This window comes from Rhipicephalus microplus, chromosome 3 (assembly GCF_043290135.1).
Source record: "Rhipicephalus microplus isolate Deutch F79 chromosome 3, USDA_Rmic, whole genome shotgun sequence".
In the NCBI taxonomy this organism is placed as follows: domain Eukaryota; kingdom Metazoa; phylum Arthropoda; class Arachnida; order Ixodida; family Ixodidae; genus Rhipicephalus; species Rhipicephalus microplus.
The window spans coordinates 93145708-93171741 of record NC_134702.1 but is presented as its reverse complement, the minus strand read 5'-3'; the positions used below and the strand labels follow the sequence as shown (position 1 = coordinate 93171741).

Sequence of the window (26034 nt, the reverse complement as noted above, 5' to 3'; positions counted from 1 at the left end):
AAATCGCCATCGTGATCAATGGCGTCGTTTGCGTGGGTTGCGTCTTTGCACGTGCGATTTATGTGGACGCTCTGCGTATTGAAGTTATTGCACGGTTATTCTGCCCTCGTTGTTGACTGACATGTCGCTAAACAGTCGCTGAGATGTGGTTCAATGCCGACTGTTCTGCGGAAGTGCCAGGCCTGGATTCCTTCCAAACTGCGCTGAGAGTTTGGATCGACAAACCACACACCATCAACAGGCGACTGACTGGCGTGAAACCTCTCCGCGAACGCGTCATCAAGCCAGCTTTACTGAACTCCGACGATGCGTCCACCACTCTGACAGAACACATAAGCGCCGTGGACGCGGATGGACTTGACAGTGTCCTGGAGCAACTGACAGATCGCACTGAATGCCCCTGGAAGGACGCTTCCGAAATCGTGGGATATGTGCTGGAAAGAGAACTGTTTCCGAAGCAAATTGACCGTTTCTCTCCCGTGAGGGAGGTGGTGATGGTGTTTGGTGACAGTGCCGTGTTTTACAACGCCTCCAAAACGTCCGCAGTGTCTCCCAACATCACCTACAGACTACGCTTGAGTGACGACTTCAGGTAACGCTAACACAACGCTGTTCAGGGTCACCCGTGATCAGGTCATAACCTGGCAAGGATTAGTCGTGCTGAATGTAGTAATAGGTTTTCGTGGACACAGCACACAATGTACGCTCGTTACTAGTTGTCTATTGTAAATGAAAAGCGCTAATATCCGACGTAACAGTGCGCCCACATGGTTAATCCTAGGCTAAACCTGTCGTTCTGTGGAAAGAGTCGCACACGACGGATAAGGTCACTGCGAGTTATGTGCAATGATACCTCTGTGAGTGGCTTTCGCGTTTCGCTGCATTGGCCACTGAATTTGGTTGTTTCTTTGATAATTGAACACAAAACATGTTAATGGGATAGAGGCAACTAAATACGGTGGACTTGCAATGTACGAATATAAAGAACCGTCGAATATAATGAAATAAAAATTCTTCAGGACAACGTACAGTAGTGTGTGGTGTCCTGAATTGTGTATGTTGCTAAAACGATTATTGCTTATAATAAGTATTTTTGTGCTAGATGCAACTCTGTTACAGTGAGGTATCAATGTAAATACAGTGACACGGTGTTGGTGTCAAAAGATTAAACGTGTTATTACATGGGCAGTTGTTAGATCTAGTTTACCGATTTCATTCTAGAATTCATTTGGAATTCTTCAAGTTCAAATGCGAAGATGAAGTGTCGGGAGCATCATGGCTGAAGGAGCACATTCTGCCCAAAGTGACGAAATGGGCTTGCAGTGAACCGATGACAAAAGGAAAGCAGCTGGCGGTGCCCTCGCTCAGCCAGGTGCCCATTGAAAAGTACAACACAATGTACTTCAACCTGAAGAAGAAGTATGGCAAGCATCTTTGCAAAGTAAGTGATTGCACTTAGTGAAACCTGGTTTCGTGGTTGTGTGAGAGCTGTGTAAAATGCATGTTAGAGTTGCAATTCTTCAAATGCCTACAAGTAAATGAATGTGATAATACGTGAGCTCGAACTGCAGAAATTACAATGTTGGGAAAGAGCTCTGGAGCAAGGATGGAGAAAAGTTAGGCTGTTGCATTCCAAAGATATGTACCTGTACTACACAAATGAGAACTAACAGACACTCAAGCCAAGGACAGTGTAGGGTATGTTATTAGTAGTAATAATGATTTAAATGTTGGGAAATTAAAGTGTGTGAAAAGACAACTTGCTGCCCACAGAGACTGCAATGTTTTAATAATGCTTGTGATGCTCCACCAACTAAGCTACGACAGTGGTCGTCCTCCTGTCCACTTTATGGGTTATATGTGTACGTTCAAACATGGAAGCATTAGTCTGTCAGTTAGACTTCTTTTCATTCATACTCGTAGCAAATCGCATGCTGACTGTAGCCGTCATTTTAAAAGTCCACAGCCAGTACAAATGACGTAGCAATTATGTTTCGCTGCAACAGTTTCATTTCTTTTCAGGTAGCATAAGTGGTTTGCACAGTTCCGTGCCTGTATTATCAGTGGAATCAGTAAGCCATAAGTAGTGAACGCTAAAGAAAGAGCATAATTGTGTGAAAGTGACTGCTTCATTATACTTGTCCAGTGCATTTGTGGCATAGTCTTGTAAACGGCAACACACAGTGACAACTAAAATCTACACTCAAGATCTCGTGTGGCGATGTGAATGTAGTCAGCACGAATGCTGTGAAAGCTTCTTTTTGCTACACAGCTTAGGAAAGCTAGTTAAAATCTAGTAGCATTAGCTATTTGAGCCTCACAAGCAATATAATATGTTGGTACAATTTTACATTGCACATGTTCGTACTTGGAAAAATTGACAACTTTCACAGGTGCCATGGTCCTCAGGTTATTATTTCCTGCGATGGGCCCTTGAGCAAATCATTTTAGAATGCCAGGACTGCTAGTAAGGTTGAATGTTTTTTAATCAGGTCATGTATTCTGCGGTCGTGCACATCACTTAAGGTTCATGCAGCATCTGAGTGCAGGGACATTAAGGAGAATAAGCTGGTCAGTGAATTGCTCATTGAAAACTTCATAACTTGTGCCTGGCTTTGATATTATACGTTATGGGGCAGAGTAGTAGTTATAGTAGTAGTAACAGCAGCAGCAGCAGTAGTAGTAGCAGCAGCTGCAATTGAATTGAAGGAGGAGGAAGTCTATGGGTAACTTGAAATATATGAATGAAAAAGTATGTAAATAAAGTACTGCTTTACACACTATGACTATGTGACGTAGTCTTCACCGCATGTAATTCGGTTGAAGTGTTGGAAAACCTCTAACAGTAGCTACAATACAGTGGCAGGTAACTCAGGACAGCGATACCTAACATTAGCCAATCATAAGCTTAACCCAGAGTTGAGCACATACAGCTTTAATGTTTGTATTGCGCTAAGTAGTACACTAAGGCAACAGGGAAATAGCCAACATAAATGCAAATAAAAAGTAGACATACATTGCACTATGTATGTATATGTTTTATTCTTCTATGATGGTTATTTCATGGTTCTCTCAGCATAATACCGAGGGCAGTACATTCATGAGAGTCTACCTGGTAGCTTCATTCGATGCATTGCTAGAGATTGGCACATTTTGACATTCTACTTCATCGGCGTGATAATGTTTGCTGCCATTTGTAAGCACATGTTGTGGACATGTAAGGGAATTGGGTGCACCTTGGCAAGCTATATAAGCTTGCAATGATCGATTTTTTTTTTTTTTAAGTTATGTGCATTCTGTCATTCATCATTTGCCTGGAAATCGTCAAGCTGCTGCTATTTACGCAATAGGTAACATATAAGGAATGGAAGACCAAGTGTGTTGTCGAAAATATGCAACACCAAGTTATGTTGTATTGCAGCTGACAGCCAGCAACATCATACTTACTTGATGTCTGCTTTCAGGCGTTATTTTGAGCATTTGTTTTTTGCATTTACATTTAAGTTAGAAACGTTGGCATGAGTTTGCATGAAAATTGATGCTATTGACTTGACCTTAGATTACTGAAGCAATATGACAATTTCGAAATATGTAAGGGGCGCTTGTACAGATTGCACATTTCTACCTTTATCATGAACTTCAATTATGTGGGTGGTAATAAGCGCCGATTTTTTCTCTAGGTCTGGCCCGAAACCACTGATCCGCTAAAATACGTGTACGAAGACATTGCCATTGCCAGCTACCTGTTGGTAAGCATTCATTGCACTGTTCATTTGGTTTACTCGTAACTGTGAAAAGGCTTTTGTCAAAAATGTTCCGATGCTGCTTAATTCTTGGCAGAAATCTATACAAAAGTAAAATTGTTACACTGACTCAAAAAGTTTGTAACACAACAATGAATTTTTGAACATGTCACATGAAGGATTATACTGTCTTCGGGTGCAAATCATGATGAACTGTCTTAAGACGTGTCAAATTTATGCAGTATACTTCGAAGGCCCTCGTTATTACATCCCAACAAAAAAAATTAGGCAATATGTTGTTCTGCACAACATTAATTATTGATAATTAGAAATTAATTGAAATCTCATTATTTTGCAATTAGTCAGCTTTGATTCTTGCTTAAAAAGCATCAAATATTAGGCTCAAAATGCAAGCCCAGTTTGATTTTTGATTGTATTAGTTTTGAGCAAAGAAAAACAATACTTTTGATGTTGGTCCTGGACTACGGCATGCCGAAAGATTGGTGAACCGGTAGTGTCCTTAGCAAGGTCATCCTTTGCAGCGATACGTAACACACTGAAGTTAAATAAGCGCTAGTTGTCAACCACGGAGCAAGAAAGACAGAAGGGGAAACTTAGGGCCGGTGACAGTGCGAGCGCGCGCCGCGATAATGTCTCCCTGGGAGAGAAGGTTGGCGAACGTGCGCAGGGGGATCCTTGCGGCAATGCACAGAACTATTCGCTTTCCGTTGCGGTAGGAGAGCGCGCGCGCCCACGGTGCCCGAGTGTCGTCTCCACAGTGCTACTGGATGCAGCTATGAAAGTTTTTCACTGGTGCGGCTTGCAAAAACAAAATTAAGCAAGTAGAACGTCTTAGTGCCAGCATTTGAAATTATATATCTTGGATCAGATGCTCTGCGGGCAATGAAAGAAATGAAGTGGTAGAATTGAAAAAAAAACAGACGATCTGTAATCGTAGTTAGGCGCGTGCCTAAAATCACTCATTGTGTAGCTTGAGGAAAGATTTTGCACATTCTTCAATGTAACAGTGACATACAAAACTACTACTCGCAAAAGAAAGACACGAAGCACGTTTGAGCTGATGGCACTTGATTTGAACAGAAGAGCAGAGACTGCCTCAAGCTGTGAATCAGTTCTGCATAACAAAAAAAAGTGACCTTTCAACGCTTCCGGAGCCCTCCATTACGGCATCTATCATAATCATATGATGGTTTTGGTATGTTAAACCTCACATATCAATCAATCAACCTCTCAACGCTCCGTCTGACCAAGAACAGTAGCAAAAATGGGCGAGGGCTATATGAAGAGGAGATAGACAATGAGAAAGAAGCGAATGCGTCAAGGAAAATTATTTTCGCAGCGGAACGGTCGGCAGGCACGACATATTACGCTAGACTTAAATTTACAGACATCCCTGACCAGCCAAAGATCTTGTGACTCGCTGAAGCGGCGCCTTAAGTTTTTGAGCAGAGGTTTCACTTACTCGTGCCCAGAAATAAAGCCAAGAATTAGCCGGAATATTGCTGAAATTACCCATAAAAGCAGCGCCAAACGAGCAAAGGTAGAGGATTCTCGTTCCGAGTCAGAAGTCTTCGGCGACTATTTTACCGACCTTCAAACTTCCAGGTAAGCTACATCGCGAAAAATGCGTGGTTCTCAGTTTTATGTGTTTGGTCATTGTAGCTTGGCATGAACGATTGATTCTCAGGAAGTTACAACATAAAACAAGCTTCGAAAGAGAGCAGACACATAAGAAAAGTGTTTTCCTGTTTTTTTTTTCATTTCTATTTTTTTTACTCTTTTTTTAATTCCAAAAGGTCCCCTTGTATGTTTTTTTAAATCACCCCATATTGTACGTCATGTTCCCACAAATATTTCGACCCTTGCATGCAAAGGTGAAAGAGTGAAAGTGAACCTGTTTAGCGCTTGTGGACAGCTTCGCAAAACTATCGCAGTGTGGTCTCTCTCCTAAGGCCATCCGGCTAGCTTAGTGAAAACTCGTCATAACGATTCGCCGTCTAGTTTAGAGAGTGTATCTGAGTTATGCACTAATACACTGAGCAGCGAGCACAAGTGTGCAAGCAGACGATGCTTCTCGCGTCTGCTGCTCCGGCGCGGCAGTTCAGCCACAGTTTTGTAGGTGGCACTGTCATGACGTTTGATTGCGGCTGCCCTGGAGGGGGGGGGGGGTGACAATCGCGGCGTAGAAAGAAGCCAAGTTTCCCCTTTTGTCTATTCTTCCTCCGTGTTGTCAACTCAGGAAGCCTGTGTAAATGTGCGCACTGTGTTTCAAGCCACTCCAAGAAAGGCATGCTGCACGATGCACCTCCATAGTTGATATGTACAATTGTACTCACCGCCTCTGAAGGGGATACAGAATTGCATCAGGAGTAAGTTTCATGCGATTTGCCACGGTCATCGTTTGCCTTTTGCAAAGCTTTCAATGCTGCTTGTAGCCGCTGCATCTATCTAGTTCTATAGAGCTGTGACAACATTCCTTTGGCGAATTATCTTTGCAGGCTGTCTGGGACGAAGAGATGCAACATGGTCGTGACGAAGCACCCACATTCATTGATGTAGGCTGTGGCAATGGGCTTCTTGTTTATTTACTTGCAGCTGAAGGGGTAAGTGTCACTGAAAATTTAAGTGTAATATAATTGGCACATTTGCCTACTTGTGCGTATGCTTTTGTTCAGAGCATATGTCAAGTTAGTTCGCTTTTCTAAGACAGTGCATGCACTTTTCGCATACTGTTTAGTGCATTTTACGATGGGCACTTGGTATGGAGCATTGTATGACTGGCTAATACAATAATATGACATCATAAATCTCACCGCAAAAAAGAAACGTCATGCTCTTGAAGGTATTTTTCGTTACCATGTTTCTCTCTGTGGGATCATTAGACTTGGTTATAAATCAAACTTATTTGGCATCACTGACTCAGGAGACAACAGGGACTTGCTTTTTTGTGTGTGTAATGTGAAAGCCTAAACAAACTCTAAAATCACATTTGTACAAAATAAGTGGTGTAACAGTCTTGTTAAAAATGATGTAAGATAAAAACCTGCAGAAATGTGAAATTCTGGCCTCATTATGTAGTTCTTACCTTTTTGCCAGAGCTTTGCCATCTTTTGTGCCAGAAATTTGTACAAAGTTATATACGTACCCATCTGATTTTCGAAAATTTTTCCGTAAGTATACGCAAAGTATAAAGAGTAATCAAACTTTTTCTCTCTTTTTTTTTTCACTGGCTAAAAAGTTAGCATTAGCAGAATCAGCTTTAAGCACTTGAGAATTACCTGCGCAGCCCTTAAACTAAACGTTATCATTTTGACAAAGGTGTCTTTGGTGTTCTAGAAGAGTTTTAGAAGCAGAAATGGTTCTAGCCACAGTTTTTATGCCAGGCTTATACTGCGTGGCAGCCATTGGGAATAGCTTTTGAGCTTATCATTAAAACACAGTGTGTGAAACAATAAATTTCATATCACATGACTGCTGTGAGACGTACAGTGTGTGTTGGGATGGGCACGTACAGTGTGTGTGTGTCGGGATGGGCAACTGATCCCCCCTCAGGTTAAGTTTCTTGTCTTTTGTTGTCCGCCTCATTATCTTGTGTTAAATTCATGCTTTTCTGTACCTCACTCGAATGAATCTGATTGCCCAGTAAAACATTTTATTAAATTCCTTTTTTTTTTTGATGCAGTATGACGGCATTGGTGTGGACGTGAGAAGACGGAAAATTTGGGAGCTCTTTGGAAGCAGTACGAAATTACTGGTGAGTAGGTATTAGACAGTTGCAGAATGTGTTATGTCAGAGTCCATATGCTAACTTTGATGTGAGCTTTTTGATGCCGCAAGTTTCCGAAATTGAATCTGTGAGGCTAGTGTACATTAGCTGGCGCTGTTGTCAAGGTTATCCTAGAACAGCATCCTGTTCTGTTTTAGAGAGCTCTGCTATTGCAACTCGGCTAGCTGTGCTTTTCTTTTTTGAAACAGGCGACCAGAAGAATAAAGGCTGCTCAAGATTACTGTGCTGTTAAGTAGCCTCAGAAATGAATGTGTGAACAGAAATGTACCAGATCATTTTTTTGCCTACTGCTGACTGTAGTGACGTGCCCGGGTAGCGCGGACGCCGCTAGCCGAGCCAAAATCTGGCGTGAAGCCCGCGAAGAATGACCCGACAACGCATAGTTCACAAACAGCAAAAAGCCCCGTTTAATGCCCACCGATGCCTTTTATACAGAGTGGGGGCGCCACCTCCCAGTTACTAGAAGCAACAGGTGGCGTCCTCTACATCCCTCCTTCCGGAGCTCTCAAACACAAGTGTTCCAAAAGAGCACCACCAAGAAACAGTCCTTGCAGCAGTCTCACAAATTCAGTCTCCGAGGTGGCACCACGTGCCGGCCGTATCGTGTGTAACGGTGACCTGGCGATCCTGCAGCAGGAGCTGGAGTGTCAGATGTGTTACCGGTTGCTGCCCGCTGTGGTCCGGGAGACGGCGCCGATGTCGGGGCCGCAGGGTTGGGGATTCCGGTCTCATCTGAGGGGGCCGACTGAGGATTGCTGCAGGGGACAAGGTGTCTGCGGTTTTTCACTAGTATGCCACTGGGCGTCTGGACGATGTACGAGCGGGGCCTCTGAGCCGGGCTAAGGACCGTCGCCCTTGCCCGCGTGTCACGCACCCAGGCTTCCTCCCCATCGTCGAGAGCACGAAGGTCATGCGCTGCGTGTCGGTTGTTGTAGTCTCTCTGTTGTCTTCGTCTCTGGGCGGCATCTCTGTCATTGAATTCTTTCACCTGAGGCCAATATGGAACAAGGCTTTGAGCCGTGGCTGGCACACGAGTTCGCAGAGAGCGTCCCATGAGCAGTTGGGCCGGGCTGTAGCCAGGCACACCGGGAGTGTTACGGTATGCTAGCAGAGCCAGAAACGGGTCTGTGGCCTTCAGAAACAACTCCTTGATCGTGCGAACCATGCGCTCTGCTTCGCCGTTCGACTGCGGGTAGCGTGGACTGCTCGTGACATGCGTGAAACCGTATGTCTTTCCAAAGTCCTCAAAAGCTTTGCAGGAAAACTGTGGCCCATTGTCGCTGACAACAGTCACCGGGGTGCCGTGTCGGGCAAATGTGTTCTTGATCGCAGAAATAACGGCTCCCGCAGAAGTGGACCGGAGTGTGAGGACCTCTGGGTACCGAGAACGGTAGTCGACAACCACCAGGAACTCTTGATTAGCAACATGAAACAAGTCAATGGCCACCCTTTCCCACGGAGCTGATGGTGTCTCGGTCGCAATCATGGGCTCACAACGTTGAACGCGTATAGAAGCACATGCTGGGCAGTTCTCTACGGCTGCTTTAACCTGGCTGTTGAGACCGGGCCACCACACAGAGCCTCGGGCCACCGCCAAGCACCGATTGACGCCTTGGTGACCATCGTGCAGCAGGTTCACGATGTCTCTGCGTAGTGCTGCGGGTACAACTAGGTGTCCGCCCATGAACAGCATGTTCTCGCATACAGTGAAGTCTCCCCGGTTGTCCCAGTAACGCGTCATGTTGAGCGGCAGACGGTCTCGTCGAGGCCACCCTTTCATGCAGTATGCTTTCAGCATTGAGCACTCGCCGTCAGAAGTTTGGTGAGACCTGAATTCTTCAAGACGTACGGCCAGGGTTGAAGGAAGGGCTGCCACGACCAGAGACACAAAAATTTCTTTGCTGTCCTCTTCGGACGTGGAAGAGCCTTCGGGATCCCTAGAGAAGGTGTCTGCCGTGGCCAGGTACTTTCCTGGAACATACTTGACTGTGAACTGATATCGCATGAGCCTTATGCGAAATCTTTGGATGCGAGGGGGCATGAGGTCCAGATCGGCGGAACCAAGCAACCTGACGAGCGGCTGATGGTCGGCTTCAACGACAAAGCTGAGTCCGCGCAGCAATTCCTCAAACCTCTTGATAGCCCAAGAGACACCAAGCGCTTCTTTCTCAATCTGACTGTACCGCTGCTCAGCGGTAGTCAGTGCTCTTGACGCGAACGCGACAGCCCGTCGCTCTCCCGTCTGTTGCTCCTGCAAGAGAACCGGCACCTAGTCCCAACGAACTGGAATCTGCCGACACAAGGGTGGGTAGCTCTGGATTGTAGCTGGCCATACAAGCATTAGATGCCACCATTCCCTTCAATGTCTCGAAAGAGGTTGCTTGCGCATGGTCCCAGGTCCAGACCGCGTTCTTGTTCAACAGGAGCCGTATCGGTGTAGTGACGGCAGACAGGTTCGGTAAAAATCTTCCAATGTGGTTCAGCATGCCCAGGAAACGACGAACGCCATGCGTATCTGTCGGCGGCTTCATGTTCACAATAGCAGATACCTTGTCAGGGTCAGTCGAGATGCCACTGGCGCTCACCACTACACCAAGGAACTTGACGGAAGATACCCCGAAGGAGCATTTCGAGGCATTCAACGTAATACCCGCTTGTTCTAACTTGCGAAGGACTGCTTGGAGTCTGCTGTCGTGCTCGGAGCGGCTCCTGCCGAATACTAGAATGTCATCTACTATGTTCACACACCCTTCCAGGCCCTCTAGAATCCGAGACATTTGGCGCTGAAATACTTCGGGAGCGGACGTGATGCCGAAGGGCAGGCGGCTGTAGCAGTAGCGTCCAAATGGTGTTATGAACGTAGTCAGCTCCTGACAGCTTTCCGATAGCCTTACTTGATGAAACCCCGATTTTGCATCAAGTTTCGAGAAGACCGCGGCATTGCCAAGACGGCCAAGTACCTGGTCCACTGTGGGCATAAGGTGTCTCTCCCGAAGAACTACTTGGTTCAACTTCGTGAGGTCAACACAAATTCTGTATTCGCCATTGGCTTTGGGTATCAGCACAATACCAGCACACCACGGGGTTGGCACTGTGACTCGCCGGATGACCCCGTCCCTTTCCATGGCATCTAAGTCTTTCTTGACTACGCCTTCGAGGGGAATAGGGATGCGCCTAGGAACGCTGAGAGAAAATGGAATCGCTCCCGGCTTGATACGAATGTGGTATTCTTCAGGCATCTCGCCAAGGCCTGAGAACAGCGAAGCTGCGGCCTTGTCTGACGTTGGGGGCCTATTCGGAGCTTCCACATCTTCCACGGTGTCAACAAACTGAACGACTCCCAGGTCCACTACCGCCGAGTACCCCAGCAGAGGAGAGTCAATGTCTGCTACAACGTACAACGTTTTGCATACCGACCGGCCTCGCCACGACAGGGTAGCAGGAAACGTCCCAAGCAACCTTAGGCGGCAGCGGCCCGGCCCCATGAATCGTTCATTATCGGGTTTGTCAAGGTCTACAGGGCACCCGGCGAAGCTCAGTGGTACGACCGAAACGTCCGCCCCAGTAGCCACTTTGAATTGAAGGGGGCGTCCGTTGACATGAACAACAACGTGCCGGCGTTCTGTTTGCGAGGCATCCACGGCGCAGAGCTGGATTTGGCTTAAACGCCTAGTATTATTCGAGCGGCAAACCGCCGCGAAGTGTCCCTTCTTGCGACATTGGTTGCATGTGGCCCACCGTGCTGGGCACTCAGATCGCGGATGAGGGGCGTGGCCGCAAAAATCGCATGCCGACTTCGGGCCGGCGCGATACTCGGGAGGCCGACAGTCGTGACTTTTACTTCGGGCAGCTTCGCATGCTGGGGCGTCAGCCATTCGGTACTGGTTGTTCGCAACGGCGTCGACGTTCAGTGCATCTGGTGCAAGGCCTGTCCCCTGATGCCGCAATTTCTCATTTTCAGCGTCTTCGTACTGATGCGCTTGGATGAGCGCCTCGTCCAGTGTAAGCTTTGGATTGCGGCAGAGCTGGTCGGTCAAGTGAGAGTCAAGCAAACCTACGATAAATCTGTCACGAATCAGCCGGTCGTCGATTTCCCGAGAGGCGTAGTTGCACTTCTTCACGAGATTTCGGAGCGCCGTGAAAAATGCGTCGACTGACTCGCCTACCGCTTGCGTTCGCTTGTGGAACCTGTTCGACTCGTATACCTCGTTGACGGGGTCTACAAAATATCCCGGAAGACTTGTTGTCACGCCCGAGTACGAGCGATAGGCCTCGGCGTCTGACATGAGAGACGAAAGCACCTCGCGACCTTGGGGACCCATACAGCAGAGGAGCGTGCGTACCTTGGTTTCTTTGGGGGAGGAGGACAGTCCTGAGGCGAAGGAGTAATCCTCGAATTGTTGAAGCCACGCCGTCCATTGGGCTGGGTTGTCAAAAGTGAACTGCGGCGGAGTTCGCAATGTGAAGCTGGCGGAGGCGGCGGCTGGGTTATCCTGCATGTGGCACGGTTGTTGCAGGATCCCACTTCTGACACCATGTAGTGACGTGCCCGGATAGCACAGACGCCGCTAGCCGAGCCAAAAGCGGGTGTGAAGCCCGCGAAGAATGACCCGACAACGCGTAGTTCACAAACAGCAAAAAGCCCCATTTAATGCCCACCGATGCCTTTTATACAGAGTGGGGGCGCCACCTCCCAGTTACTAGAAGCAACAGGTGGCGTCCTCTACACTGACCTAACTCACCCCCTAAGCAGTGCTTACTTGACTCTTTTGAACAGCACAGCGCTCTCTGTTCTTGTTTGCTCAGTTACAAGCTTGAGAACATGTTATCTGAACATAATGTGTGATATTTTTCTTGCTTTATGCATTGCAATCGGTTTCATTCGGACTTACGAGCTTGTTCTTTTGTACGTGTTAGAGGCAAGGAATAATTAAAGAGGGAAATTTGCAACAAAGGGTTGAAGTGTCTAACTTCAGTCACTGGTTTTGTGTGCCGAATCCTTGTTTCGTATTAGTTTGTGGGTGTTTTATTTTCGGACTCGTATGAATAATGTGCAATAAAGTGCGATGCACTGATCTCGCAAAAGTGGATGTGCCAATAATTGCAACATTTTTTGTTCCCAGATCCTGCCATCAGCCATGCTCTAGGCATCGTTGCAGTTCTTGATATTTCGGCAGCATGTTGCGAGTCGCTTGTTGTTCAATTATAGAATGTAATTTGCCGCATGCAATTTTGTACCCGACATCTACGGCACAGGTGCTCGGCGAGGCAACCGATTCGTGCCAATTTTTCAGCCTTACCTTATTGTTCTTGTAGGAGCAACCCATCACGCCTGAAACCCGTTTCCCAGAGTACTCATGGTGGATAGGAAACCACTCGGATGAGCTGACTCCGTGGATTCCGTACCTGGCCTCGAGGTGACCATGTTGGCGAATTTGATGTATTAGCATGAGCGTCATCGGATTAAAAAAAGCTATATCATGTATCTGTGATTGTGCCGAAGCTTGCTTGTTGTAGAAAAATAAAGCTGGTGACTCTCCTTAAAGGAAACCCAAAGAAACCAGGAAAATATGTCCCATTTAACAGGAATTACTTTTTCTGAGAGATGAACAAAGGTGCAGAAGACAAGTGCGAAATCAATCTTATCAGGATCACTTGCTGCATTTAAACTTCAGTTCCAGTTAAGAAGACTTCTGTTTGCTGATAGTCTACAGTATAGAGAAAAGTGCAAATGAAAGTAAATGATAGAAGTCAAATTAATGTAGCATGGAGATACTTGAAGTAGGTAACAGTAATGCAGGGTAAACAAAGGTTACTGAAGAAATTTAAATGTCACCTGTTATAATCACCTGTTACCTGGCAGAACCAAAGATAACCAAGTGCGAGTCAGAGACAAAATTACCTACTGTAATGAAAAGTTGCCAGATGTGATTGGAGTTGCCCAGGTATAATGAATGGTTACCTTAGAATAATTGCATGCACAAAGTGAAACATGCAATCCAGAGGTGAACAGACCAGTATTAGCTTATGCATAGACCTGAATTGTGGCAATTATTAGAACCGCAAGTGGCCATCCTGCTGTGGCCAACACCTGAAGTGAAATTCAGTGTCCGCAATAATTTCTAATGCACTTACCTCACATTGATAGCTAAGTTGCCTAATAATTTCTAAGCCCAGAGGGTGTTTTTATGGTGCCCCGCCGCAGTGGTATAGTGGCAAAGGTACTCGGCTGCTGACCCGCAGGTCGCGGGTTCAAATCCCGGCTGCGGCGGCTGCATTTCCGATGGAGGCGGAAATGTTGTAGGCCCGTGTGCTCAGATTTGGGTGCACGTTAAAGAACCCCAGGTGGTCTAAATTTCCGGAGCCCTCCACTACGGTGTCTCTCATAATCATATGGTGATTTTGGGACGTTAAGCCCCACATATCAATCAATCAATCAATCATGTTTTTATGGTGTGTTTTTATATCAGTCCCTTACTAATATGTATGTTGCTGATAGCATACTGGAAATCGCGCGTGAAAAAAAAAAGAAAAAAGAAAGAAGGTCCGGCAGGAACGATTTCCTGAATTTCCTGAATTTTTTGGCTGTGTCGACAGATCGAGGCCAGACGCACGGGTGTTCCTGCTGCCCTGCTGTCCTTTCACTTTTCACGGAAAGTACCAGCGGCAGCACGGCGGCATGAGCCAGTACCAGTCGTACTTGCTTTTCCTGCAAGGCCTTTGCCACGACCTTGGCTTCGATGTCGCCTTGGACAGGCTGCGCATCCCTTCCACGAAGAGGGTGAGGAACTGGTCAACACCATTGTCCACCCATCTCGTGCAAACTTGGAATGAAATGTAGATGCTTTGTGTGCAGTCAAAAACTGTCCTTGGTATGAAGGACATGACATGTTGGGCAAGGGATGTGCCGTGTAACCGACAGTTGGAACAAGTGGCTGTTCTTATTCTGACTGTGGCAGCAATCGTTTTCGATGCATACTGTGCAGGCAGAGTTTCTGGTGCTAGACTGTAAGCAGGCAGTTGAGTTGTACAGAGTAACGGACATTCTTAATGCACTGCTAGTAGAAAAACATGAATAAAAATGCACCATGAAGTGCTTGTATTAGGTTCAAATACGGGTATATTGAGTTATTCACTATATTGAACAATTCTAACATTCCCCCCGAAATAATGTGCCGAAGCGTAGCACTGTACCGCACATACGTCGATCTGCCAATCAGCTCCACACTCATTACATGTAACACCGTGCCCTGGCAAATGTACTGCTCACAACAGACCTGTGAATAATTGTGAATCGAGTTCAAATGCATAGTACATATCACATATAAAAAAAAAATGAGCAGAATTGTCATGACCGAACTAACCGTCACAATGTTTTTTAAAAATCAAAACAAGGCATGTGCGAACGTAATTCTTTTTGGTTCAAAAGTTGAATAGTAGCAGGATCTGACTTTTGGTAGAATGCAAGTGATAACCTGTAAAATATGTCATGATTTAAAATTTATTGTACTTAGAGCATATAAACTAGTATAACAAGCTTTTAAACTTGATAAAAAGAATGATGAATCGATGTCAGCGTATTATGTTTGTTCAACCTTGATGTGGAGCTTTGCAGCAGTGGGGATTTTTTTTTTGGTTAGGTGTATTCACGGTGGAGCACCGCTTTACTGCAGTGAAGCCACCTTTGCAGGAAGTTTACATGTGGTCTAAAGTATTTATTCGTTTATTTCAAAAAACTTTGAAATTTCCAAAAATATAAATTTAAAATGAACTCAAGTACCGTGTTCTATTTGTTCAAACATTTGCACAAGCCCAATCATGAGCCATTGAAAAAAAATTAGCACTGTACCACTTCAAAATGTGGATGGCTTGCACAGCATTTGTTTTATTTACACTATCCATAATGATGGACTTTTCTTTGTAGCCTTCATCATAACACACTCAGGAAATGCGGTGAAGAGTACCAATGGTGGAGATGACTAAGCATTGTGTGGTGAAGCATAACTACCTGCAGTTTAGCTGCATGTAAGCTGCTTAGACAGGTATTGTTAGCCTGCACACAAATTTTCAAAGCCTATAAGATGTATTATCAGCGTCAAATGAAACACGAACATTGGCAAGTTTCGCGATGGTATAGTGCATGCCATCCAGCTATCACCCGCGAACAGGCACGCGTATATGCACAGAGTTGCCGAACAGTATGCTCGTGCCTGTCAACGTTGATAACTGGACGACGTGCACTACACAGTCGACAAGGCTTGCCGCTGTTCGGGTTTCATTTGACGCTAATAGTACGTATGACCATGCAAATGTGTGTAATACTAGAGCTCTTTCATGTTTACCTTCACTGAAATTGGGCCACTGACGCTGTGAATGGTAGTGACAATAGTGACAGAGGCTTCTTGTAGCTCTTTGTTCAGGTACAGTTTGCTTGAAACAATGTTAGCGCTTATTTAAGTAGTTCCAAATCAGCTTAACAGTGGTTGAGCAGAAGGCGGCAGAACTGTGTCCTCTTTAAAGGGGCTTGCGACACTTTTGACACAGCCTTATTTCGCACCAGAACGCGTGTAGCGATGATTACCGAGACGAATGCAACAAGAATGATGAAAATTGGTGCACGGAAAGTGAAGTTATGAGTCTTCAAAGTTCGAAACTCGACCAGACGGCGAAGAGAAACGTTCTCTTTCACATTTCACTCGCCTGCTGACGTCGAAGACAGCTTCTAATCACAGTGCACATCGCATAAAGACATTCCGGAAATGTTACCTCACGGTGGCTTTCACACAATATCTTGTTACCGCTCTTTTTGACGGTGTCGTTAGCATGGTTACTGGGAACCACGTGCATCGCGCAGTAGATGCTTCTATGGTCACCTTGTGTAAGATACATACATACGCTTTGGGCAGGGTTGATTGATTGATTGATTGGTATGTGGGTTTGTAGTGTATACGTGTCCCGAACGAGTACGGCCACTAGCATGGGTCCGGTCTTAGGGAGCCGCAGGGCAGGCGTTAACGATCGCCGTGGCCAGAACACGATACTGCTCAAGGTCGCAACACTTTATTGTCTGTGGCAACACCAAAACGCAGTACAGTCCGTTGCAAAGGCGCGGCGGGAAAGCAAATGGGCTTATCCACGCCACGGGCGTGAAGCACTACACAGGGGTGCCGCGAGCACGTCTCCATGGTAAAAGTGATTCACAGTGACATCGGGACAAAGGTCCGGTTGCTGGAGTGAGGACAAAGGCGCACGCGTTGGCTTTGGAGAGATATGGGTCGGCGCAGTTTGACCAGGCACTAGGGCACTGTACCGCTCTTCGGCCTAGCGTTCGCAAGGAGCAACAAAAGGTGAGCGTTCACCGCGGGCGTGGAGCGCCGTTGGCGAAGTCCGACGAGCCCCAAACAATGGGAGTCGACGGACGGAAGGGAGAATGCGTGCTCAGCCTCAGCTGTCCTAGAGAAATCTGGCTCACTCCCGACGCACGCACGCGAAACGTCCTGAGAGACTCCGCGCGCGGCGCCACAGTCGACATCTCTTACCGGGTGAGAGGGGTTAAGCGTCACTCCTCGCTCTCCCAGCACGGCAAACAGCGGAAGAGGGTAGTCATGTCGGGACATGAGAACAGCAGAAAAGGCGGCAAAGCCCACACAAAGGTGGCGGGCTAGCCTCAATTCCCACAGGTTTAACGTCCCAAAACTACCATATGATTACGTGAGACGCCGTAGTGGAGGGCTCTGTAAATTTTGACTACCTGGGGTTCTTTAACGAGCACCCAAATCTGAGCACACGGGCCTACAGCATTTTCACCTCCATCGAAAATGCAGCCGCCACAGCAGGGATTCAATCCCGCGATATGCGGGTCAGCAGCCGAGTACCTTAGCCACTAGTTCACCATGGCGGGCGCTTTGGGCGAGGTCATTTCTCGGCTTGCATGAAAGACGCCTTCTACGGCAACGCCAGCGCCCACGCCCTGTTGCATTTTTGGCTCGCTAAAAATGCGGCATGCGTTTCCACTTTTAGTTGCTGGCATACCATAGCCTCGTTCGCAGGCTAAGCATTGTGTTCATTGTTCTGAAAATACATAAGTACGAAACAGGAATGATTTCTTTCTGAGAAAGTCGAAAAAGGGTTTTGCTGTTTTTACCATTCACTTGTATGGCCTAGCTACCACCATATGAATATTGCACGCTATTTCAAGCGTCAAGCCAATAAAAAGCGAATGGTGCTTGTCGTGACGTCAAATGACACCACATCACTTCCCATAACAAAAATAGTTGATGTGTGTCGCCGTAGTCTTAAATCAAGGTAGTTTGTCACCGAACATGCGTCTCAGCACTACGGACTGAGACGCATGTTCGGTGCCTGATACTTGCTGATTTTATATGACGTAGTGCTGTATCACAAGAGCCGATTAGGAAGACGTCACCTGCTTTAACTGTTATAAAGGCTGCCAGCTCCGTGGCCTGACACAGTTTGGCAGCGGTGTGCAAGCAATAGGTAACAGACTAATTTTTCTGCCTCTTACAGGTGAGCTATACCTCTAGTTTTCCCTGCATATGTTATAAGTCTCTGCGCACTATTGCCAAGCTCTGTTACACTGTTTCCATTGCATTTTATTTTTGAATTTCTTAGTATTGTATTGTTATTTTGTTCGCAATAATGTCAAAAGATTTTGTGAAAGCTCCGGATAACTTCAAGCATGAAATGAGACTTGAAATGCGCTCTGTCAAAGAAAGTGTCATGTTTTGTAGTAATACTTGCGATGAAACCAATGCGATTAACACAGAACTGAAAGCTTTGAGGCAGGAACTTAGCGTCGTGCTAAAAAATAACGAAGCTCTCGAGAAAGAGAATCAGCAGCTATCGCAACGAGTTGATGAGCTTGAACAGTATAGCCGTTTGAATAATCTCGAGCTTAAGGGGGTCAAGTCAGTCGACTACGCTGATGAAGTCAATAGAAAACTTGGCGAAGTCATTGCATTGACGGACCACTCTGTGCTGTTGATATTTACACTTGCCACAAGATACCAGCACGAGTGACGGGCGAGAGCAACATTATCGTTCATTTTGTGCGACACGATAAGCGACAGGCGAATGCGAAAGCTAGGAAACATCATGTCACAAATGAGATGCTGGGACTTCCTGGATCTGATTTGGTCTAAATTAACGAGCATTTAACTCATGCTAATAAGCAACTACTGGGAGCCACAATTGTCCGCAAAAAAGAAATGTCTGGGAATTTCGTATGAAAGAGCGGAGGCAAGATTTTCGCATGAAGGAATGAATCATCGAATGCCATCAGGATTGCCAATGAAGGTGATTTGTGCAAAAATATCACAAGAGCTGCATCATTTTTCGCTCAAACAATCATGGCAATGTTCAAAATACTGACTTGTTCTCTGTACAATCCTGAGTCTCTCAATGCTAAGTTGCAGAACCGACACCAAGAACTATCTGTTATCCACTTTAACGTTCGAAGCATGAAAAACAGAGGCGATTAACTCGATCAGTTCTTTACGTGGTTAACAAGAGAATTTGATATATTGGTGTTTTCTGAGACTTGGCTGCTCACACACAACGACCGCCTTCATTTCAATAGCTATGCATATAACAATCTTCTACGTTCTAGCGGAAGATGTGGAGGCCTTGCTGTTTGTTAAATGCCACAACCCGCACTCTGTACTTGAGGACTGCTCAATAATGAGTCCCAGTGTTGAATGTTTGACTGTATCACTGTCTAATGTAATCGTAGTGGCAATTTATAGGCCACCGACTGGAAATAAGAGAGAGTTTCTAAGTTTTCTTGAAACATTGCTTGAAAAATTAAATTCTGCCACTGTTCCATTTGTACTCTTGGGTGACATTAACATAAATCTATTGCATGACAGTCCAAGCACTCATGATTTCAATATTGTTATTTCATCTTTAGCATGTTACAATCACATTACTTTACCAACTAGAATTACTATTCCCACAGCCACTCTTTTAGATGTTTGTGTCACAAGCATTCAACCACGTAGTATTCAATGTGGATTATTGAGCTCTGACATTAGTCATCATATTCACATTTTTTGCTTTAGCAAAAGAGTGCGAGAATGCAAGGTTACAGTTGATAGTTACTTAATGCAAGAAATAAATTAAGACAAACTAAACAAATTTCAATTCTTCATTCAAAATATAAATTGGAATAGCATATGCAATATTGGTGACGTAAACTTGGTATTCGCAAAATTTATTGCCAAGTTCTCAGATGCCTATAACAATGCTTTCCCACTATTTAAAAGAAGATTAAACAGGAAAAAGATCAGAAAGCATTGGATAAATGAAGACTTACACGAAAATATTTGCACTAGGAACAAGATGTACCATTCCTTCATTAGGAACCGAAGCTTTTAAAACAGTATAAAAAGTACTGAAATCAACTGAATAAAAAATTAAAGACAGCAAAAACAAATTATTTTATTGAGCGATTCACGAGAATCCAAAACGACAGTAGGAAAGTATGGAAAGAAGTAACTAATTCAACGACAGTGAAAGATAATAATGTGCTGAACAAAACTAGTATGCCGAATAGAATGTTGTCCCGTTTTGATTTAGCCTGTGCTTTGAATGAGTACTTTGTCAATGTTGGTAAACCACTCGGTGATTCGCCTGAACGTGACAAGGAATGCAACAACGCTACTACTTCTTCATCAAAGTCCTTGTTTTTCTCACCCACATCCTCTCAAGAAATAGCGACATTCATCAACAAGTTAAAAGATTATGTATTTCCAGGTCACAATATAAGATCAGTTCTCATTAAGTACGTTGCACTTTTCATATCTGACATATTGTCTTATCTTGCTAATCTAATGCTTACTACAGGTGTGTTTCCCAATGACCTATAAATCGCCAAGGTCTTTCCAATATACAAAGGTGGTAACAGAATGGACATGTCAAATTACCGACCAACTTCGGTGTTGCGAGTATTTTCGAAATTATTTGATGGAGTCATAAATGGCAGGCTTGAATGCTTTTAACTAAGCACAAGATAATATCTGTTTGCTAGCATGGTTTTCTGAAGAAAAAGTCCACTGACCAAGTGCTACTTGCTATTAAAGATAAAATAATTGAAAACATAGAACACAAGCTTTACACCTTTGGTCTGTTTATATTTTTCGAAAGGCATCTGACTGCGTACAAGACAAAATCCTCTTACAAAAGTTAAATTACTAGAGGGTGCGTGGTATTACACTCAACTTAGCACAAAATTACTTATGTCATAGAATGCAGTATGTACGGGTGAACGACATTACATCTAACCAACTGTCACTTGCGGAGCACCTCGAGGCTCGATACAGGACCACTATGTTTTTAATATATATCAATGACATAACCAAACCACCAGGTTCTCTTGACATGATAATGTATGCTGATGATACAAATATATCTTTTACAGCGAAATCTTTTGTACAAGCTGAGGCTATGGTAAACGGGTACTTAGGTAACCTTAAATCATGGCTAAAATCCAACATGTTTTTTAAAAATTTATCGAAAACCAGGTATATTATATTTAGACCGATTAATACTGCAGTTTTTTATAAGGTCAACATACAGTTTGGACACGTAAGAATACATGAGGTTGATTCTATAAAATTTCTCGGTGTCTGGTTCCACCAGAACCTTTTTTGGAACACGCATGTCTCAAAATTAGCGTCTGAAATAAGCAAAAGTGTTGGCTCTTTCTACACGGGGACTACTACTCTTGTACCCGTATGGTTGAGACTGCAGATGTATTATGCGCTTGTATATTCTAAACTAACCTATTGTATTCTGGTCTGGGGAACAACTATGACTACTAACTATCAGAAACTACAAGTACTTCAAAAGAGAGCTTTGTGGTGCATTCATGCTTACTGCGGCCGTCCCCAGGATCTTCTCACTTTGCCATTGTTTCGTCACTATGCCTTGCTTAATGTCAACCAAGTCTACTTTTTTCGTCTGTTGCAGCATATTAAAGTCAATCAATTACATACTCAAAACAATACTTTGGCTAATGATGCATACCATTTCTGAAAATAAAACATGCAGGTACCTAAGACGCATACTAACTATGGAAAACAATAATTAACTTATCAGGTGACTGTGGCTATGAATAAACTGTCTGCAGATGTTAATTTTGATGTTTCAATGAAAACATTTAAAAAGGAAACAAAGAAGTATTTATTCGACTATGGTTTTTGTTAAAAATAACAACATTATCACTGATATATGCTTAAGAACAGTTTATTTTGTAGTACTTGCAAGTGTAGCTGATTTATCTATTTATTATGTCATGTGTTTAGTTATACTGTTATGTTAACTGTTGCCAGACTGTACAATAGAGCCGAGGCCTTTGTCAGGCACCCCAGCCTTTAGCCCCAGCTTCCTCCTTTGTATGAAAGGAAATAAACTTCAGTTCACTTCACAATTAAAATGATAATAGAGTCCATTTCGGCGTTGCCATGTGCGCAACGATACAGGCGGGTTCCACAGCACCAGCAGAACTGATGAAAAATACGTGTTAAAATAGTGTCGCAGAGCCCCTTTAATTAAACACTGCATGATTAGATGGCGCCACTGACATGCTCACGTGTACACTGAATAGTGAATTTTAGGTTTGAAAAGTATAGTGATTTTGGTAGAATAAATTTGAATCGAATTCAAATAGAATACATTGGCGTGAAATTCCCCACTACACATGTAATAAAAAAATGAACATATCATCATAACCGAACGAACCTTTGCAATATATAAATTTTTTTAATTGAAACAAGGCCTGTGAAAATGGCAATTTTCTCGTTTCAGAAAAAGTGGAAACAACTTTAAACAGTAGCAGGATTTCACTTTTGGTAGAATGCGAGTGATAACCTATCAATTATGTTATGTTTTAATATATCTTGTACTTAGAGCAACTAAGCTGGTATAACAAGCTATAACAAGGGTCATAAATGATGACGTTCACTTAACGCTAAAGTGGGGCTTCGCAGCAGTGTAAATTTTCAGTAAATAAATAAATGTTTTTACGGCTTAGCACCCCTTCACTGCAGCGAAATCACCTTTACAAAAAAAAAAAAGCTACATGCGAATTAATATACATTTTAATAGATGCTTTCACAGGTGAGCACTCGTCTACTACAGTGAACCTATCTTTACGGTGGTTACACACAAACTAATATACACTTATTCGTTCATTTCTACTAGTTTGAAATTTTCAATAAATTTCAATCAATGCGAATAAGAATACTGTGACATTTGTTCGAGTATTTGAAGCATTCGAATATTCACACTAGCCTAGTGCATGGCATTTTCTCGCGTATAAGCCGCCCCTGCATGCGACGTACAGCACCAACTACAATCCGCTAAAAAAAGTAATCACAAAAGAAAGACCGAGTATTGCATTGCACCTGCTTTCCTTGCATTGGCACAAAGCAGGGCTGCAAAGCCAACTTGTGCACCAAGGTTTATGCAAAATTCACACCCCAACTTGAGCTTCGAGTTTTCTGTATACATTGTTTGCATTATATGCAGGAAAGAACAGTGCGCTCGAGTAACCTATTTTGTAATCAGGGGTATTAGACTTACAAACAAGCCAGGAACTTGGTTGTCATAGTACCTGTTCTTTACACTTTATGGCTCACAGATTTGCCTGGTGTGCAAGCCGGGAGAGCGAAAAGACCAGCAAGCTGCAGCCGAAGACATTGAGGGCTTTATTCCAAGCCGCATCGACTTGCAGCAAGAGTCCAGACTGAAACAGGAACACGAGGCGCACGCGGAAAAGTTTGAGCCGAGAGCCAAGACGGAGGCAGTTCGCAACTGCACTCAGCTGGGCAGGGATTTTTTGGACTGCACGGTGGACCTCTTGGCCAAGAAGCTCCTGCAACTGGGGGACGACTCTGTGGGTGGATCACCGGAGTCTTCAGAACCAAATCATTTTCTCAAAGGAGGCAAGTCAAACTTCACTTTGCTTGTGGTGGCTATGCGGGCTTGTTGGTAAGCACACATAATTAAACTCAAATCTCATTATAACAAAGTCGCACCTGCCATGAAAATACTTTGTTATATCCAAAAATTGGTTATAAATATATATTTGTAGCACTGCACCTATGGCAGAGCCATTCTGTGCTTGTTCCACATTTTGATTACAAAGCCACCACAGCACTGTTGCAAACTGGCATGCATAACAACTGCATCACGTGAATGCAGATGTGCCATGGGCCACAAATAATTTGTTTGTGTGTCCATTATAAGATGTTATAATGTTAGATGTTATAAACTGCCAATATCTTTTTCTGTCTCTCAGTTTGAAGAACTTTCCTGTTGATTTATGCTTTCATGTTATAAAAAGTGCTCGAAAAAGCACAAGTTTAGCGGGAATCTGTGCACACTATCATCGTGCCTCCAAAATTTCATATTGCACACTATGGCTAAAATTTCACTAATGCTGCTGCTATGTGGGCCTTTTGTTACTCGGTATACCCCTGATGCGCCCGTTTAACGAGATGCAATGCAAGTTGCGTTACCTAAATGAATAAATTATGTTTTAATGGGGTTAAACTGGAGCAGGTGTAGTTTTTTCTGTCCAGTAGCAGAACCCTAGAGTTCCCTTCGTGGAACTCCCAAGTTTGGCTGAATGCAGTTTGATAACCCCCGGCTGAGCGACATGTATCCTTCCTGTATGGTCACTGCAAATATCTGCAGCTAGCACACATCTGTACCGAATCGCTGACATGTGAAGTGATCTTTTACTCTGCCAATCACTATGAATGAGTGTGTTGTGCTGATTGGCATGTCCTCCTTTGGCATGAATTTTGCAGGCAGCCTTCACCTGAGTGAGCTCGCAGACCTGCTGAGCAAAGAGGATCTGAACATGCTGAAGAGCCAGTGTGGGGGCCTCCAGACGTTGGTCAGGAACCACAAGCACATCTTTCAAGGTTAGTGTTGTACAGTTGAACCTCGGTTTAGAGAAGTCACTGAGACCCGCAAAATACTGCATTAGATCGAGAACTTATAATATCGAGAATGAGATATTTTGGTCCTTACAAATTCAAAATTGTATCTCGACTCTGCCCGTCCCAATGTGGGAGAAGTCCACTGCGTGCCAGTCGCGTTTCTCAGGACTGCTATGTCAGTTTATTTGCCATTAACTCTCCCCTGCATGCTTTTTAACTGTGCAGTCGAGAGTTAATGCACGCTTCAACCCCCAGTGCCTCACCGGCACGCTTTTGCCAGTGTGAAAAATGGCTATGGAAGCCACTTATTCTCTCACCGTTATAAATGCGCATGGACACCCAAGTTCGAGGACACTAGTTTTTCGACATTTAGAAAATCAAACAAGAGAAATAGAAATTGCGGAAGCTTATTTTATTAATAAAGCTGTTAATAAGTGTGTCAGTGCAGTGTCACTTAGTTTAACTACTCATCAGAGATGTCTTTTCAAAAAACACCTGCCTGGTATACCAATACGCACATTTGCAACCTTTATTTATAGCATTTTTTGTGACAAGGCGTTTTGGGTGGCATAGTACAAGTGGTGAACTTTCAATAAACATTGGGTTGGAAGTACGGCACTAGTCCTGTTGTGTGTATTCTTTGTTATCATATTTTTGCACTACTTCTAAGTTATTTGCATCATGAACCAACTCACCCAAACCTACTACGTAGTTGTTACCATTGTCATCGCTGGCAACTATACCATATCTCCAAATGTTATCTTTGATTTTTATGCTTTTTGTAGTGATTACATGAAACTGATGTGCTGATCATGTGCAACTCGTATGCTCTGAGCAATATCTTCTGCAAGATGCAGCATGTGTGTAGACAGCCAGTAAACTTGGCAACTACACGCATTCTGATTAGTATCTGTATGCAGATTATCTCTACATGATCTTTATCTGTACTTCGTGACACTTCTTTGCCTGTGTGTTGAACACTGTGTTGATGACAAAGGTGGTTTGAACTGTTGCAGTGGACAAAGGCCTGGTGTCACTTAACATTCCTAAGTTGGCAGCTGAAAAGGTGGGCTCCTCCAAGAAGAACTCGGTCACGAAGCCACCGGGGAAGCGGAAACACTGTTGGTTTCACCGAAATCATCCACAGGGTTGCCCGCTTCAGGGCGATGAGTGCACTTTCATTCATGAGTAATAAACAGCTTTATATGCACATTTAATTCTATTGTTCCTGCATGTTTTATTCGGCTGCCATGCTGCTGTTGTGCAAGCAGGCTTTGGACGCACTGAAAGCGGCCAAGACTTGGATCTCAACTTCGGTTACAGTCCTGCAATACTTTATGTGCCTTAAAATTGCTCTCTGAACTTCCTTAAAGGGACATGAAAGTCTGTTCTGTTCTATTTTAACTGTTTTGCTGTGGAGAGGTTGAGGTGCTTATTGCCTCGGCTACTCCATATCACAAAGTTCTGCAGCGAAAAACGAAAGTCAAATAACAGACTAAGTCAGAGTCAACGT

General features: G+C 44.2%; 1 protein-coding gene across 1 annotated transcript; it reads left to right on the top strand.

The window, feature by feature from the left end:
* Positions 1 to 3: 3 nt before the first annotated feature.
* On the top strand, positions 4 to 25738 carry LOC119172097 (putative tRNA (uracil-O(2)-)-methyltransferase). Its single transcript, XM_075889990.1, has 10 exons — positions 4 to 592; positions 1222 to 1441; positions 3681 to 3749; positions 6263 to 6367; positions 7447 to 7518; positions 12868 to 12968; positions 14149 to 14332; positions 23213 to 23520; positions 24391 to 24503; positions 25538 to 25738. The coding sequence occupies exons 1-10, from the start codon at positions 144 to 146 to the stop codon at positions 25711 to 25713; spliced, it is 1797 nt and encodes a 598-aa protein (XP_075746105.1). The 5' UTR covers positions 4 to 143; the 3' UTR covers positions 25714 to 25738.
* The last annotated feature ends 296 nt before the right edge of the window (positions 25739 to 26034 follow it).